Here is a 19,645-nt window from a genome sequence, read left to right as displayed (position 1 = left end):
GGAGTCAACTCTGCCCTCAGAATCCAAGCAGAGGAATCAAATGCCCTGCAGTTGTGATTTTTCCAGTTCGGATGTGTGCACCACTATATCCTTACATATATATATATATATGTATATGTATATATATATATATATATATATATATATATATATATATATATATATATATATATATATTTTAAATCCAAGAAAACTATGCCTTAAACCAATTCCCAACACCCCACGTTTTACTTTGCTTCTCCTCTTCCCTGAGTTAATTTCCAAGCACACATTTATAAGCCAGGGGTCTGAGGAGTAACAAAGCAAAGCCACACATGACAAAACTCACCCCTCGGCTACATCGGCTCACTCTAGAAACCAGGGGTAGAAAAATAGGCAGGCTGTGCAGTAATTTGCCATGCACACAGCCATCCCATTCTTTCCAGGTCCATGGCACTCCGGCCACTGTAATTTGTTGTATTACATACTGCACATATTTCACAACTGTAACATAAACACACTGAGGTGCTAATTTGGCAGTGGAGAATATGACTTAGGCTTCAAAGTCTGCCAGTAGATTAGTCATTAAGCCCCCAAAGTAAGGCAGCATTGGAGAGTACTGAACATTGTGTGAACCTTTCCCCCACCCCCCCAACATCAGTTTAAAAGTTCTGCCCTTATTCTTTGAAACAATTTAACATGAAAATGAATGCTGCTGGAAGTCGGACACTAACACTTCTTGCAGTTTTCTCACTGGCAATATGGGAATGTCTGCCACTGTCAGGATTTTTATGCCACCTGAGAGAGGAACATGAGATATAAGCGCAAGACTCTTAGAATAAAATAAAGGTCACTGGGAATGTGAGTAAATGAGTACCTGGGCCCTAGACTTTGACCCTCTGTGTGCAAAGTGCTTAACCCTTAGGCATCTCAAGAAAAGCCAAATGTTAATGCTGTGTGCCTCCACCAGAATTGTACTTCACAAAGATCATCAAGGTGCAGGCCTCCATTTAACTCAGTGGCTGAATTTTTTTTTTTCTTTTTGCTAATGGTCTAAAGACTAAAATGTTTTGGGGCTTTATAAGCAAAGCTACTGATAGTGACACTGTTATTTCCTGTCTTGAACTTCTCATTATCAGCAGGGCTGAAGCAGGAAATGATTCAACTGGGGTAGGCTGCATGGTACCCAGCAGATTTTAAAGAGCCCAGGGGCTGCCTAGAGCCCCATAAACATCAGCAGCTTGGAAACTAGCAGGAGGTCCAGGTGGGTAGGGATGGGAGAGGCAGGCAGTGGGATTTTAGATGCTCTGAGATGCAATATCATCCAATACCTTGGCTATTGTTATTGGTTATATGAAGCACCTATTAGAATATTCTCATGAAGGAGAAAACATTGCATGGTTGTTCAAGTAATAAACAATAAAACAAACAACCCACCAAGAAGGTGGCTTTCCTCCAACTGTGGGGATTCAGCAGTGATATTTTGGCACAAGTGGGGAATAGGAATAGGCACATGGACTAAGATATCTTTCAAATCTGACCAATACTCTGGCATCTCTAGTTCTTTCTTTCTTTTCTTTTTTCGGTACCAGGGATTGAGCTCAGGGGCATGCAACTACTGAGCCACATCCCCAGCCCTATTTTGTGTTTTATTTAGAGACAGGGTCTCACTGAGTTGCTTAGCACCTCACTTTTGCTGAGGCTGGCTTTGAACCTGCAATCCTGCCTCAGCTTCCTGAGTCACTAGGATTACAGGTGTGCTCAAATTTGGCCAATATTCTGGCATCTCTAGTTCTTTCTTTTCCTCTTTCTAGATCTAAACATTGGGACACACAGTTGAAGTCTCAGTGAAAAATATAGTGCTAGCAAATAGTTTTAAAGATAAAAATTTTTCCTTCAAATGCTTTATTAAACAAAACAAAACAAAAAACACTTTAGGAGATTTAAGCAGGAGGATGGTAAGTTTGAGGCCAACCTGGGCAACTTAGTGACACCTTGTCTCAAAATGAAAAATAAAAAGGGCCAGGGAAGTAGCCTAGTGGCAGAGTACTTGCCTAGCATGGGCAAGTCCCTGAGTTCTATACCCAGTACCACATAGCAACAAACAAAACAATAACAACAAAAGTTATTGGAAGGGCACTGATAAAGCCACATTGTCTCCCCCATCCCAAGAAAAAATATTCTTAACCAAGAAAAGAAGAAACTAGTGCATGCTTCTTAGGGAAAATGTTATTAGCCTGAAAAAGGCTCTGGTGGGAGTGAGGATTGAGAACAAGTCTGGAATACATCCTCCAGATCTGTTTAGAAAATTTTTGCTCTTAAAAATTTACCTTCCTTTATAAAGCTTTGACTTCAGTCTACACGACTATGCTCCCCTGAAAGGGACATAGTTTCCATGAACAATTTCCTCCCTTGCTTATGGTCATGTGAATACAGGACAGGAAACATTCTTCTTGCAAAAAGTTTTTCACCACCTTGTCTTTAGTGCTGACCATTTAGTGCCATTACAGAAAGCTCGTGAGCAAGCGAAGGCAGAGATAAAACACTGACTTGCATTTCGCATGACAGATTAGATGTGCAATATGATTGGAAATGGCACCTTTCCAATTCAGGAATGTGTTTCAGCTTCTGCTGTGTCTATTGAAAAGTAGTAGGTGGCAGCCCTGGACATCTTTACACCAAGACAGCCCTTGACAGATCTCTGATTCGTCAAGAACTAAGTTAGGGGTTACAGTCAATTCTTTCTACAGTGCAAGTTTTGGGAGGGCAAGGGTATTAGTTTTGTTCACTGATGCATGCCAAGTGCCTCTTACATGGCTCATAGCTGAGATTCAATAAATATCTATTGAATGTGTGGGAGATATTTAGTTAGCTAGTCCGATGTCTGATTTCATTAGAAAAAAATTACCCAGACTGACCCCAAAATGATATTTATTGTCATTTAGGTTTTAAATCTTTGCTTCATTACCCTGTACGTTAAACCCTTTGCACGACACATAATGGATTGGCAAAATACCTTACACTGCTTGATTTTATTATTTCCTGAGATAATATTAAAATGCTTTGGCAAATAAAGCATTTACAAAGTAGCTGTCTAATTGGTCAACGTATCTCTTGAAAGCAAGTGGTAAGTCCAAACTTGTCTCTTATTTTAAGATGAAAAATGTCATTATGCATTTTATGTCTGAAGTAGTATTAAAAAAATCCCTCCCCCCAAAAAAAACATACCATACAAAAGTCATAAACCAGGTGCAGTGGCACATTCATGCCTATTACCTCAGCTATTTGGGAGGCTGAGGAAGACTGTAGAAGTTTGAAGTCAGCCTTAGCAATATGGCAAAACCCTGTCTCAAAGTTTAAAATAATAAGGAATTGAGGATGTAGTTCATAGTAGAGCACCTCTGAATTCATTCTGAGCACCTTAAGGAAAAAAAGAAAAAGAAGATAATTGCCTTTTATTTGTCCTAAGTCATAGTGATGCCTCTTCATCACATATTCATAACCCATAAAAACTTTTTCTTAATGTTGTGCATTCTTATATTACAAAGTTCTAGTCTTTTAACTAATTATTTAATTCATATGTATATATTTATTATATTCTTTGCTTAAAATTTCTTGTTTGATATCAATGACCTACTATTAATGCCCTCGCATCTGGGACTTGCGGCGCTGGTGGTGGAAGTACAGGTATATTTACCTTCAAGAGATATACAACACACACACACACACACACACACACACACAAATTGGTAAAATCGAAAGAGGATAGTTCATGCAGCATAAACTAAATGTAACCTGCCTTAAAGTTAACTCTATTGGGAAAACATCTTTGAGAACTGAGACAGTGCAATAGTCAATATTAATTCCACACAGCGGCGGGCCAGCAACCCTAGCTGTGTACTGGACACAGTGCTCATCAGGCATGTTTTCACGTTGCTGTGCTGAGTTTATGGCAAGGGTCAGGGCCTTCTCTTTTTCTTTTTTTAAATCTTCTTGTGCTTGGCATAACGCCACTAGTTATCTGAAGGAGAGTCTCCAAACACTGAAAAGCTGTTTATCCTTGCTAGAAAGCACAGCCTGCTACTACTGATGATTAAAAACAAAACAAGCAAACTGAAAAACAAATCAAACAAACAAAAGAAATGGAATGAGATTCAACAGTTTCTGCAAATGTTATGGATGTGGACAACCACTGGTTTGAGGCAAGAAGCTAGTTGGGCATTTTCAAAGCTAATTATCTTCCTAAGAAACTATATGATTGCCTACTTATTTGTGAAGCTGACGTATTTTCTCTTAAACTGTGCTGTTCGAAATCCCAGTTCTCCAAAAACGCAAAAGTCATGGATTGCAATCACATGGGGGTGGAAGAGGGACCAGATCTCTGATTCGTAAGAGACTGTGTCCTGCTCCACTTCACTTGGTGGCAATACTAAGAACATTGTTAAGCAGCAATGCAAGTCACCATGCTGCACGTTATTTGCAAATGAGTCTCATTTTTATCGTTCTATTGTTGTGACCTCAGAAACTTGGCCTTGAAGAACAACAACAGGAAAAAAAAGGTAATGGCACCATAAATGCAATAAGATTTCTAAAAACAGTTTATTGAAAATGTGCTGTGAAACTTGAATTCTTCTAATCAAAGGATGCCACCCCTTAGAGAAATTTTCCTGTGCATTATTAAAGTGACATACTGCGGTACTAGTTAGAGCTCCATAACCTTTAAATTGCCTGATTGTAATTAAGGCCACTAGTTTTATTTAGGAAGGTTCAAGGAGGCTCAATTTAAGTTGGCTTAACTAGTGTGAATTTAATGTCATGCTGCCAGAAGGCGGAGAAGCACTCTGGCCTGGCTGCTCTATGGCACATGCAGCTGTGGGGTCATGTATTCTAAATTAAGCCCAGATTTAAACAAACTACAGCCATCAGGAAGTAGTTGGGTGTATGTCAGTATACATTCCCATGTTGGCATATAACATCATTCCTACATTCTTTCATCCAACATACCAGCAATTTTCCAATCGGGAAGTCTAAATACATATGATTATTTATTGAGTGAGTAGTAGGGGTTTTATAGTAATTTTTAAGGGCATCAGGATCACTTTCATGTGAGGTGGGGCTTAAGGTAATGTCCAATCAGAATTAATGATTTAAAGTGAAATGTGCTCATAACAAAGCTGTAAAAGCAGGAATGTTACTACAAAGAAACTCTAAGAAGAAAAATTTATGGTTAGGAATATGAGGAAAAGAAAGGTTATTATTCGGACAGGCCACTAAATAGAGTGCTAAAAACAATATATAAACTTCACTGAAAGGGCGGCAAATCAAGGACTGAAATTAAAAAAAAAAAAAAAAAAACACAGCAAATGAAGTTACTCACAGCATAGGGTAGAAGAAGGAAAGGGTAGCAACAGAGAGAAAACACTTAAAGATTTGACCCATGTTCAAAATTTTACTGGATGGGAGCTCAAAAACATTCATCTCTGGATAGAATGCTGGCAATTTTCTGTAGCTCCAACAGCAATAATGATAAATGAATTTCTTTACAGCCAAGTGGCTCAAGCAGCCAACTACGCTACCACTATATAATTAATAACAATAAGCAATTAAAGAGAACAGCAGGTTACAACTATAAGGTGTCAAAATATATTAGCAAAAGAAAATACAGCAACAACACACTTAAAAGAAAAATAAATATACAGCACGTGAATCCACGTGCACTATCTTCTTTCAGATTATATTTTGGAGAAAGCTTTTATGGCTTGAAGAGAAATAGAGGATGACATAAAACTACTATAAGGTGATTAGCATCCCTCTGAAAACAAATCATGCTCCCAACATTCAGAGAAATCGGAAACGTGAGATGGGAAATGTGACTGAGAAGACACAGGAGAGTTGGCTGACCACTATTTGGCATTATTCATTTACTAAGAAATATTCTAATAAACACTTCACAAAACTGTACTTGTTGGCTCACATATTTTCAAAGATCTCAGAACATTTTGCATTTTCATGTAAAATTATGGAGAAGCAATAAATCAGGAAAGTGTAGGGGGGAAAAAAAGAAGTCAACATTACCTATTTGGATAAATTCTGGAGGTTAGAAAGGGCTTTAGAGACAATCTGACCATCAAGAACTTGCTTAAAAGATGAGAATGTTGAAACTAGACATATTAGCTGAGTGTTATGGTTATGACCAGTACCAGAATCCAGGCTTCCTGAATCCAACACTCCATTGGCCCTCCAAATCCTCACTTAACATTTTTTTCCTCCTTCTTTACTATGGCGGTTTAAATTGTCAATTAAACAAGACACAAATTATTATTTTCCAGCTCTCTTACTAAGGTGCAAGGAGCTACTTATATTTCCAGGTTACCTGAGCACTCCTTTGCTCTCTGGCAAACCAAACTCTGAATTTATTCACCCCTTCTGTCCTTAGCAACTACTATGAAAGTCTCTTTTATCATGTGAAAGTGTTCGTCTCCCTTCAGGAAAACAAAACTTTAACTAATATTCAGTCCCTGTTGGAAACTTAAAAAATTTGGCAATGGAAAGTAAAATCCCCTGTTTCTCCAGATTCTCCAGCCAGGCTAGAAACACATTGTCAGTATAGCACTTTGGTCTGAGCTGTCAATCTGGAAGGAACATTCCTGATTATACTGCTGGTGACAACGAGGCTGAATGCTGATGTTTTCTCTCGTTGGCAATAAACCAATGATTTGGTTAAACTGTCAACTGAAACTCTGTGGAGGCTGGGCTTGAGTGCTCCTTTACAGAATCAAAATTATTCAGAAACAAACACTGATTTCTTAATTCTATTCTGCCTATAGCTAACTATACTTCTTAAGTACCTGAATCATTTCCTGATAAGATTCTAAATTGAGTATTTGGGAAAATACTGAGACTACATGCATTTTCCAAAATGTGTGACTTACTAAGAAGGTAACTCCATACTTATGTATGGAAAATAGGTTAGCTCAACATGTTCCTAACCTACTTTTCTCTCTTGGGCATCATTCTGTATACACCAGCATATCTAGACAGTATATGCTGAAGCCAAGATGTTACTGGCATACCATGAATCATATTCATTTCTGTTTCTTTCTGCTGTTTTCTGTCAGTCAAGAGCAACATTAAATGAAAGAGATGTTATTCACTGCAAATGGAAAGACAGAAGAAGGGAGAAAAGGAAGGAAGGAGGAAAGAAGTGAGATAGGAAGGACAGATAGACAAAACACTCGTATCACAAAACTGTCTGGCTCATTTCCTACGAGTTTTGAAGTACAGTGAAGGAATGTCTGTAGGTGTTTTGTTAGATCAAAAGCCAAAGCTGAAGACTATGAAAGAAGGCTTAACAAAAACTGTAAGTGTATCTATTAAATGAAGAATGAGACATAATTATTATGGACAGCTCTTTCTCTGACAGTAGTGCCTTACATTACCTTCTGCAAAGCTATTAAATATTTCTAAGACTATAACACCAAAGTATAAAGATGCTTTGGGCACAATAAATTTTTAATCCCCTATCTTTATGACAATTTTTCTAAAACCTGAACCAGTTCATTCAAAATCTGTTTTAAAAATTCAAATATTGTATACTGTGTCAATATAATGAAGGCTGATAATGAATCTTCTCACACAAAAGGAAATCTATTGAAATAATGTCACTAAAATATCTATTGATGGCCTTAAACATTTTATATAGTTAAAGGTTCTGCTTTGTCCTGCATGGTATATGATGCAATCAGCATAGAATTCCAATGCTGTCTTAATCTAAAGTAGAATTCTGATATCCACACCTATGAACTTCTTTTTTCTTTTGGAAAGCATGTCATGTTTGGCTCATTTATCAATCTCATTCTTGGTTAAAAAAAAAACCAGAAAGACATCTAGAGTGTTTAGAGTGTTGTCTCTCACTTTTCTTTTCCTTCTAAAAAGCAGTAATGATATTTGGTTTCTTAATGACAGAGATTAGTGTAAGAACTTTCATATTTGACATCTTCAGAAAAGCAAACACTTTACATAATTGTGTAGCATCATAATTGTTGGATAGAATAGGCGAGGTGTGGCCTGAACTAACAAAAGTTCTCCTGTCTCTGAATACTGAAGAAAACAGAGTTCAGAAATGAGAATAAAAGTGGGTAAATACAAGTTTGCCATTGTATGAATGTGTAAAAAGGAATACATCAGAGTAAATATATTCAGTATATTTTCAATCACTATAACTGATATGCATAAATACTTGTATTTACAGAAAAATATCTAGTAATGAAATAAATATTTTTCTTAGGAATCAGAAGAGATGTTTCCTTAATTAAATTCTGGCCCAAACTACTTCAAAGAACTAAAAATAAAATAAAATCTCAGATAATTAGACATAACTGCAGTTATCTCAATAGGAGAGCACGTGATTGATGGGAGTGGTAGATGGGTGTCTTGCCCCATTGTCTCCATTCTTAATCTTCTTCCTTTACCTCATATATTGATACAGTTGGATACATCTCCAAAGGCAAAAGCAGGACAAAGGGAGAATGCAGCTGAGTGACACATACAACCTCGAATCTGGGCATCTCTCTTTTGAGATGAATATTAGAAATTTTGTCTTAAAGTGATAACAGCAGGGAAATTCCAAATCAAAGTAGTCATTCTGGCCTCAACTCACCCGATTAGATCTACATATGATCTCATCTACTGCAAAAGATCAGAGTTTGTGCTTGGGCGGATGCAACTTTGAAGCACAAGAAGTTGAATGAAGTATCTACACAAGTCACATGCATCTCACCTTTGCACCCCATAATAGGCTGGCTCTTATAATTGCTAAACTATTACAATGGGGCATTTTCCTCCCACTCTCTGTGCCTAAGGATGATTAGAAATATAATGACTACTTAAATTTATATAGTCTTTTATGATTTTCAAAATATGCATGTGGGGGCTTATATACATCAATTCTCAGCTAATCTGCTCAGTACCATGCATTGGTCCAGGAAGAGTAACCTGAGTCCCAGGAAGAGCCCAGCTGATTTACTCAAAGGTTATATGGGTAGTTCCTGATGAAGCTGGGCTCAAACCTGCTTTCCTGCTTCAGATTAGGGGGAAGAAATATACTTGAATTTCAGTTTGGAGCCAAGTTTTTAGTTAAGTCATCTACAATACTTATTTGCTGGGTTCCTCTGCTAGGAAGATAAGGGGCCATCTAGCAGCTTGGACTGATAATGTGTGTTTAGTTAAGGCAGTGACTAGCAGTAGGGAGAGAGACTAGAAAAATATATTTCAGCTTGGCCTTTCTGATTTCTTAAGAATCTATTTTAATGTCCTTTTAAAGTTTGATTAAAATAAAAAATACGACATTCTCTTTGTTGCTGTTATTTTTTTTAATTCATCAAGATTTAGTTCAAAACTTGGCATTCAAGAATCTGACTAATTCATGAAGAAATAACACATTTCAGTTTTGCTGTTATGGGTAAAAAGATTGATATGATTCATCTTATTAACAAAATCTGTTTCTAAAATCCCAAAAAGTCATGATTTTCAAACTGTGTGAAACAAGGAAGAATCATTTGTTTCCCAACAAATGGTACCAGTTACAAGGCTGTTTTCCCTTCCTCATGTGGAGAGTTTCACATAGACCGTTAAATATAACTTACTGAGTTGATTTGGAAAATACCAAGAAAACCATATACTGTGCAGCTCAAATGATTGGAGTTAAAAACAAACAAACCCTCCCTGGCCTCCAGAAATGTAAATAAAAAGTTAGATTTCCCTGTACTACATTTGATTGCATTAATTGATGTTTAAAAAAAATGGTTGAAAATAAAGCCCAGCAGTAGCATTTTTCTTTCCTAAATCACAATAGCAGCACATTACAAACATTACCAAAAGGTCCCCTGGTACGATTGTAAAGTTCCACTCTGGCAGTAAAATACATCTACTGTGTGTTCTCCATTTTCATCTCTACCCTTCCAAATATATAAGAAAGCAGGTCACAAATGCAATTAAGCCTGCTTGTGTATGCTTACATATTAATTTCTGATGAATACTTAGAAACTGAACGGTCAACTGCTATATCTGTTTTTTTAAAAAATACATAAAAAACAGAATCCTCCGATTCTAATCTAAGAGTTTGAGTTCTCAAAGCAATTGGACCATTGCTACTGGGTACAATTTTGTATTCTGTCATTTTTTTTTCCTACCATCATAAAAGTTGTTTCACAGTGGGAGACACATTCCTGGTACACATGGTCTGCACGTTAGCACACAGACATCTTTAGGCATAAACTGACTTCCATTGTAGTGGGCAGAAGACAGTATTTATAAAAAAAATCCATCAGAAGCATTATCCCCAAAGCCTGTCCTCCCACATCACATGGTGGAGTAGTTTTAAGAACTCAGACTTCGGAATCACTCAGTGGGTGGTACCCAACCTGCCACTAACAAGCTGAGTCACCTCACAGAGGTTATTTAATGTTGCCTTAGCTGGATCGTCTACCGATGGAGGTATGGAGAACCCATGTCACAGGGTATAGAAGTGAGATTCAATTGAAAGAATGCATTTCACGTATGTAGCACAATGCTGATCCATAGTGACTACTCAGTCAGTGTTGGTTATTTTTGATAGGAAGCATGAAGCAAATGTTTGCTCTAGTTGTTGAAATATTTTCTAACATGTTTTTAATCTTAAAATTCACTGACTGATTTTGTTCTGCTGTGGTTTTCCTCTTCCCCTCCACATAGGAAAGAGAGAGGGGGGCAAAGGGGAGAAGAAGCCAGAGGCCATGGGCAGAAAGGCACTGGTTTTATTGTATTTAGATAGAACAAAGAGGAGAGGGCACAAGTGCTTAGCAGTGGTCTCCTCTTCTATGGTCCATTCTGTGAGCTGCCCCAAGGCAGTTTGGGGTTTTGTAGGACTTGAGAGACAGAGCTGAGATAGTAGCTCCAAGGGCAGGAACACTGAGGCTGCCACCGAATGGCCTTTAGAACTGGCGGACCTGGCCACCTTTCAGTCCACCTGAACCCCAAAATAAGCCGCACTGGACGTGTGGGATGATTTGGGCAAATCCAGCAGAGACTTATTGTTAGTTTTTAAACTTAACACAGACATTTATGAGGCGATCTCAGCATAGGGTAATGATAAACTTTAAAACAATACCCAGAAGATGTTAATGCTGTTCAATTATCCACTTTTGAAAACTCCCTCCTCTCCGAGCAATGCCATAGTGGCAATGGCTATTTCCCCTCTTTCTTTCTCCTTCTCTTCTTCCCAATATTGTGTGTCCTGTGTGTGTTGGGGGGCAGGGTGGTTAGGGAGTAATGTTTAGCTAAACCACCAGTGCATTTGTTGGGATGCCATAGAGAATTAGCTCAGAAATGGGGAGGAAGCACAGCTTACGTGGAGAAGAGCTCTCACACTATCTGCTGTTCCTCGGGCCCTCGTCCCCAGCCAAGTAGCCCTCCCTCACTCTATTTCACCTTTGACTTTCTACCATACACTGTAGGGTTCTTGGGGAACATATCAGCTTCTCCCCATAATACAACTATGGATCTTGCTCCCTCTGCAAGATACATTTCTACTTGATCATCCTCTTTATCACTTACTAAACTTGTTCTCAAGACAACTGAAGATTGGTTTTTTGGTTGAATGAATGAATGGAAGGAAAGATCCAAGAAGAGAGAACAAGGGAAATGTTTTGGTGGAACCGCTATGTTTTGAGGGATTTTTAGTCCACCCATGGACTGCGTGGGAGTAGGAGGTTGATTCTTCTTTGTAACCCCAAATAATTCAACCTGTGGTCAAAGAGATCTTCTCAAATCCATACCATTCTTCTGCCTGAGACATGCCTCTTGTCCAGCTTTCCGACCTTTGACCAGCTCAAAAGCTAAAAAGTAAAAGCACCTGTGTGTTTAGCCCTTACATTTATTTCTATGTAACAAATAATGATGCTTTCCCTTTTTCTGGTAGGATCTACTTACTGCCTGGTAGTGCTCTCTTGACAAGCATACAAATGGTGACCAGGTCCTGCCCTGTGTATTCTGCATTTAGTTGCTACCATTTTCTAAGTATTGACCTCTACTTTGTCCTCCTTAGTCCTGCAAGTTTTCCTTTGTCTTACATATTAAAGTCTCCAGTAGAGAGAAGGGGATAAAAAAGAATGGTCTTAATAAGTCCTTGAAAGCTACTCACACCACACTGTTCCTACTAATCTGTGGACAATCCAAATTGTCTTTCTTTCGAATGCCACCTCATTTTGGCCTCTAGAAATGAGAAAATATTAGAAGTCGCTGAATTTTTAATGATTCTGGGGATCAATTAATGGTTGCTGGAGAAAAATACATTTAAAAAATTCAGCATGAAACATCAGCATTGGGTGCCTGCAATATACGAGTCTCCCCAGACTTTACCCTCTTAACCAGGTGCTGTGATTTCTGACACCCCTGGTCAGTCGGTGAACAATGCATGGACAAGAAATAGGTACCCAGCACCCTGTGTGCCACAGGGGGCTCTCCCTCTTCTCCAGGGGCTAAACTGCCTGTTCATTAGCCTCTGCAACTGCTTTCTGAGGCACAGGCTTGGGTCTTCTCATTAGCACTGAATTCCCTGCCTCTAAGAAGAGCACAGATGTCAGGCAAGCCTGACCCAATATCTGGCTGATCAGCTGCTGTTTACTTTCATAAGCCCTAGGTTTTAATGCATCTTGAGACGAGGCGGTGGGATTCTTCTCGGCCCTCCTTGTCATGGCGAAGTAACGGAATGCCTGACAGGCTCACAAATGGCCTGAACCCATGGCCGCAAATCTGCATTAGGAGAGGGCTGCTGTTTTCCATGGGAAGCCTCCCTAAAGGACAAAGGGTCCAGACTGCTTCTCTGGAAAGGAAGTCTGCAGGAGGCTCTGGTCCCCTGAAACAACCCGGCATGCCTTGGCACATCCAGCCTGGGGCGAATGGCCCACTCTCTCCTGTCCTCTTCAGAAAATGTTCTTTGTATGGAATTAAATAAATAAATAAGGGCATGCATACATATATGCATACATACATACAAATATGAAATGAATCTCTTTAATAATCTGAAGAAATCATCTCAGCTCATGGATGAGGCAGTCGTTAGGGGCCCGTGACAAAGGGGCCTGTGGGTTTTCTTTTTACCTTTGATCTGCATTATGAAATGTTAATGTCCATCCCATCGGAGCCCCTTCCAGAAACACGCCCTCTCTCGAAGGCTTCTCCTTGCCCACTGCAACTTCCACTCACACTCTCCATTTATATTTAAGTGCTGACTGCGAGCTCATGCCCAGAAGCACTGACATTTTTAAACAGGGCTAGTTAAACGGCTAAATAAAATTTATTGATGATAAAGAGCACAGGCGAGATTAAATTGTGGCCATTTAATAATAAATACTCTCCTATCCCGTGCATGGCGTGATGTTCTGCATACACTTGAAGTGTGAAACTTAACTCCAAGCGTTTTGTCTATGGTAGACAATGTGGGGTCGGGGGAGTGTCCGCAGAATCTATAATTTTGTGTTGATTAGGTATGAAACAACCACAAGCACATATTTTGATATCTCTATTAACAGCCTGTTCATGTCTAACTGCAAAACTTGGTTGCACTTCTTTCACCATCTTTGCCCAAGACAGACCAGTAAACACAATTCCTCTCTCTATAATTAGCCTTTTCTCTGAGGGCCCTGAAGTAAGTCTGCATGCCGTAGATTTAATATCCAGTGCTATATCCATATGTGCTGCCCTTGCCTGGTCCCAGAGCATATAAACTCCCCTATTAGCAGCCTTGACTGCTTAATTATGCAGATTTTTTTTGTACCCGCCTGCCTGTAAAATTACTGTGTCTAACCTTTTTTTTTTTTTTTTTCCTCTTTGCACCATGCTGGCCATTCTAATGAAATCGGCATAGGGGAAAGAGCCTGATTTGCAGTTATGGAGGCTGGATCGCACTGGCAATCTGTCCTTAGTGGGAGTTACAAAAGAAGTCAAATGCCTTCATCTGGTTCTACCCTATCATCCCCAAGGTGATTGAGTTCACTTCCCGATGCTTCCCAAGTTTTCCTCAGGCTGTCCAATCAGCAGGTCCACCAGGGAGCCCAGCCTAGCTTGCAACAGTCTCTGTATCTAGTTACAGCCCCACCAGGGACAGTCAACCATCCACCCCCAAGCCTTCAGATGAAAACCTTTTCTAACAAGGCCGCCCAGCGCCAATGAAATAACACACATCTGCATATCCACTGGGTCCCATGTTTCTTGTGCTCATGGATTATGTATCTTGCAGCCTCTAATAAAGAAATGCAGTTCTTTGTTTAATGTTTATCTTGTGCTTGTTAAGCAAATGCTAATGTTGTATCAGAATGCTTTAGTGCTATTTGGGTTTTTGGTGATTTACTACAAGACAATCTGCTGTGAAGTAAATTTAGAGAGGGAAAAAAGGGGAAAAAAAATCATTCTGGTTGAGAGCGAGAAAAGAAAAAGGTTTGACAGAAAAATCAAGGAAAAGGGAATGAGAGCTTGGGAGAGACACAGGAAGTGAGAGTGCCCCGGAGAGAGAGCACAAACCTGAGACGGAGACGGACAGGTGAATGGAGGGACAGACAGTGGAGGAATGGAGACACAACACACACACACACACACAGCCTTGGTGTTGGGGGTGGGGAGAGAGCAGGGCCTTCTATAAATCCCTAGCCCCAGGCTGACATACCCACTTTATCACTGGACAGTTTGTGACTCAGAGCTAGAGAATCAACCCAGCAAAATTTTCAAAAGAGAAGAGATGATCACTTCCCCTTCAGTGATAAGGTAAACAGTGTCCTGAAGGGTAAACAAAAAATTAAAAAAGGCCTTTTTGTTGTTGTTGTTGTCTGCTTTTGTGCCCTTATGGTTAGCACTGTGCACTGTTATTCACAGACCACAGGGAAGCCCTCAATTTAATTGTTCATGCCTAGCTCTGTTAGAAATAGGCAAAAATAATCAGAACCTCCCTCCTCCCCATTTCAGGGAGAGGTGGGGGCTGGGGGAAGAAAAAAAAAAGAGGGTGGCAGCTTGAAAGCTGATGAATGAATGCCCTTTATTTATCCTTTGGCAAGATGGGCTATGGATGTCCACGGGGCAAAGCTCTCCTGCCTGCTTCCTGCACCGCAGTCCTGCTGGAGAGGGGGGTGTCGCTTTTACACCAAGAGATTCCGTGTGCCTACCCTGCTCCACACTTTTGATAAGGGAGGTCAAAATGCAATTCTCTGAGAGTAAAAATTGGGAAAAATCAAGGTCTATGTATTTCAAAAAGCCAGCTGTTATAATTTGTTGACATATTGTGAGGTGAATGAGATCTTAGATGTTTGTGTTTCACAATATAGGAAGACTAATTGATAAGAAATGAAGAGGATAGAATGGTAGGGGGGATAAATAAGTATCTAGCTCAGAAGTACACTTATCACAAATCATGGTCCTTCCCTTTCCTTTCTCTTTTCACTTCACAAAATAAATCAATACATTTCCAAAAGGATGAAAAAACTCTAAGTGGGTAAATGAAAAGCAAACACCTACCATACAAATACACACTCTGTCAAGTGAAAATTACATCCGTATAGAAGAGTGCCATGTTAGCTCTCTTCTTGGGTAAACATCTCTACCCTTAATGCACTATGGAAGCTGAGAATAAATTTAGTCTTCATGATTAATACAATTAATTACAAGTACTCTGGTTCTTCAGAAATACTTCAATGACATCATGGAAGTTCACATTGAAAATGTTATCTACTGCTTCAGAAAATGTGTGTGAAATTTTACTCTTTTCCTTTTGTTAAAAAAAAATTTAAATGCTTGTTCATTCTTCCTCTGCACATTATGTTCTTTGATAAATTTGCTTCCTCTTGCTGATGCCCTGGTAATGCACAAATAGTAAACTCAAAGATATGCCAATGCAAGAGAGAAGAATTAGAAACTGAAGGCATCTACTTGCTACCTAACTGCAAATCTAAAGTCTGCAGTTCTCTAAAGTACTGCCTTTTAAACCATTCAGGACTTTCGCAGAGGGTGAAGCTACCTGTGAACATGATTTGGAGATGTGACACTTGTTCCTTGAGGTCTAACCAGAAGTCAAAACTTTTTTCCATGACTGCATTTCACTAAATAACATGATCACGACAGTCTTCATTTAGGTTCAAAGCAAATCCTACTGTCGAAAGGTCTCTCTTGCCATTGTTTTAGTCACTTGGTTCCCATTGAGGCCTATTATTAGAATTGGAATTTAATGTACCTCTTTTCCCCTTTACATTTAACAGAGGGTCAAAAAAGACAGAAAAAGGAAATCAATGACACATTTCATTAGCTGGTTCTTACACCTACTGCAGACCATGAATCAGGGACTTTGCTGTTCATAAGTATTGCAAAATCTCTCCTGTAATAAGTAAGAGCAACATATACAATTCCAGATCTGTTTTATCAGTGGCTTACAGGACTTTCTATTTTCATATCATTAATTCACATTACATTCCCTTGAAGTAGCTATGTTCCCTGGACTACAGTCTCGAACAGATACTTGAGAGAATGGAGGTACTAAAACACTGAAAATTTGCATTCAGAGATGAATGTTTAATCCCAGATCTCCTTCTGTTCCCAAGTGAGTGGGGCTTGGGAGAGATGGGGATGCTGAGTGCCTGGATGGTGCCTAGATAGCCACAGATTGTTTTGAAGCACAGCCTGGTTTCAGAGGGTTTGCAAAGAGTTATGCCTCACATCCTCTGTCAGAGTAATCGAAGTGATGCCCTAACCGTCCAGGCCTATACTCCTTAATAGTCAATGCGGTAGGAAACTTAAATATAGCTACATTTTAATTCCATATCTTTCAGTGAGTGACCAAGGTGACCCAAGGGCAAGACTGAAGAGATGAGACACTGTGATGTTCTCCAGTGGCACCAGAACATTGCAGAATCCAGCTGCTAACAATTTTAGGCACTCCATGAAGAAGAAAATGGTGAATCAGTGGCATCATTTGGAAGTCATGCAAAATGATTCTGGAGCCCTCTGAACTGCCCTTGGGAGAGAATCCGGAGTGAGAATAAGAAAAGGGACTGTTTGGGGGAAATGTGCTAGAATGAGAAACTGGCTTTGTGTGTGTGTGTGTGTGTGTGTGTGCGCGTGCGCTACTTAGAATTAAACAACTGGTTGCACTGGGGTTGAGAGAGATTCTAACTGAAAAACTTTCTGGGAATTATTTAAACACATGCACACATGTACATGCATGTGTACACACTCATACAAACAAAAGGCAAGCTCTGAAGCTCAGCTGATATGCTCTTTAGAATACATTAAAACCCTACTTTTTTTTGGAATCACTGTACACACTAATTTTTAAGAAATATGGGATAAATGTTCCACTTTGAATTGGCAGAATAAACTCCTACTAGATGATACCTCCCGCAGATAATAACTATAAATTTTGGACAAGATATAAAAATCAATTAACCTGAAGGCACTTGTGTAGGAATAAAAGCAGACAGAATCTGAAGAGAAGTGAAGCTTGAAAGATAGGAATAACACCAGAGTAATTTCTATTTTTTTTGTTTAATACAGATTTTTAGATGTATTTGGGTACTAATTCATTAACAGAAAATTATAGTATGTTTGGTCTGAAGAATCACAGGACAGGATTTAGGGCACACATGACCACTGAAAATTAAGTGGGCAAGGGAAAACCCTGGAAAGGAAAGAGTGTGGAAGGGAGAGAGAAAAAATGATCCTCTGTATAAATTCTCTTCAAATTTCTGCTGACTCCTGGGCCATTAAAGTGCAGGATTGACCACAAGCAACCCAGTTTAGGATTCAAAAAGAAAAAAAAATACTAAACAGACATTCAAGTTATATTCCAAAAGATAGTTTGTGTTTTGAGTACAACCAAGTTACCCATTTACTAAAATAAAAAAAACAATCCTCTTTGGAGGAATATAACAGAACCCAGAGTACCCATAACATAACATTCACTATGTCTGAGGTACAATTCAAAATTATTGGGCATATCAAGAAAATGGAAAATATAATCTCTTTCAGCAAATGAAAAATTTAAACCTGAAAAATACAACTTGTAAAATAATGGATATGATAAAGGAAAAAGCCAATGAATGTGAAAATAGATCAACAGAAATTAATTTTGAAGAACAGAAATTAACAGAGCCTCAGGTACCCATTGGTCAATATCAACACTTGCATAACTGTGATACCAAGGTGTGAAGTGAGAGAATAGGGAAAAATAATAGTTCAAGAAATAATGACTAAAACACCCCAAATTTAGTGAAAGGCACAGCTCCGTAGACGGAAAAATCTACTCCAAATAAGAAGTACAAGAAAACTACATAAGCATACTGTGTTTGAATAATTAAAAACCAAGATAAAGGTAACATCTTAAAAGCAGTAAGAAATAAGTATATAACCTCTCCCGTAAAAACCAAATAATGAAACCAAAACCCACGAAAAAAAACTATGACTTGAATGATTTCTGACTTCTCAGTAGAAACAATAGATCCCAGAAAACAGTGGACAAACACCATTAAGGCAATGAAAAACAAAAGAATGGTCAACTTTGTTCTATATCCAGTAACAAATACTCTTTAAGAAGCAAGGTGAAATTAAAAGGCCTCCAGAAGGCAAATAAGAGAATCTGTTGTTCACAGAACTGAACTACTAGGAGTACTTCTTCATAATGAAGGGAAATTACACCAGATGAAAACATAGATTCTCAGGAAAGAATGAAGAGCAGGAGAATTAGTAAATATCTGATAGACATAAAATATTGTTTTTCTTTTTTAGTTTCTTTGGCATACCCTATGATTATTTAAAGTAATAAGTACAACCTTGTCATGTGGGAATTATTGAATATTCAGATATTCTGTATCACAGGTAGACTTGTATATTTACAAAATATCTGCATTTTTAATAAAATTGTAAAACATGCAAAAAACATTCACTCTAAGTAAATGTTAAAGGTGTTTAAGTGAAAAGTTGAGGATATATATTGTAATCCATAGAACAATAATTAAAACAATAATGAAAAGAATCGCTAAAAGGTCTAAAAATAAAATGAAATTCTAAAAAATAATATCTAAATGATGCAAAAGAAGGTAGGAAAGGGGGAAAACTGTGAAAAACAAAAAAAACAAAAACAAAGTAAGGAGAACAAGGATCAAATAAATAAGAATGGTAGGCCTAAATCTAACCACAGTAATAATATTAAATTACAATATACTGAACACCAATTAAAAGGCAGATTTTCAGAATAATGAATATAGTAGAAACATTAACTACAAGTTGTCTATATAGTACACATTAAATATAAAGACAGACAGGCTGAAAAGAAATGAGTGGAAAGAAGACATACCATGAATACATGAAACATCAGAATACTAGAGTGGCGATCTTAATATCAGATATCAGGAAAATATTACCAGAGACAAAAAGGAATATCTGACAATAAAAAATGGGTCAACTGATCAGGAAGCTATGACAGTCAGAAATATTTATATACCTAAAAAAAGCTTCACAATATATAAAGCAGAAACTGACAGAATCTAAGGAAAAAACAGACAACCTTAATCATACATGATATGTGACTGCCTGTCTTAGCAATTAATACAGACAGTCTCTAATCTTAGATGACTATTTGAACACCTCTCTTCAG

General features: G+C 38.4%; 1 protein-coding gene across 3 annotated transcripts in view; it reads right to left on the bottom strand.

The window, feature by feature from the left end:
- The window catches only part of Znf521 (zinc finger protein 521), a 269,708-nt gene that overhangs the window by 33,514 nt on the left and 216,549 nt on the right, over nucleotides 1–19,645 (bottom strand). The window contains exon 6 of one of the 3 annotated variants that reach the window (XM_071602833.1): nucleotides 3,323–3,399. The exons of the other annotated variants lie outside the window; for them this stretch is intronic. Coding sequence (XP_071458934.1) covers nucleotides 3,365–3,399 — 35 coding nt within the window. The 3' untranslated portion in view covers nucleotides 3,323–3,364. Of the gene's footprint in view, nucleotides 1–3,322; nucleotides 3,400–19,645 lie in introns of those variants that run through there. 3 annotated transcript variants of the gene reach the window in all.

Source organism: Marmota flaviventris, chromosome 16 (assembly GCF_047511675.1).
Source record: "Marmota flaviventris isolate mMarFla1 chromosome 16, mMarFla1.hap1, whole genome shotgun sequence".
Classification (NCBI taxonomy): Eukaryota; Metazoa; Chordata; class Mammalia; order Rodentia; family Sciuridae; genus Marmota; species Marmota flaviventris.
This window is presented reverse-complemented; position numbering and strand designations above follow the sequence as displayed.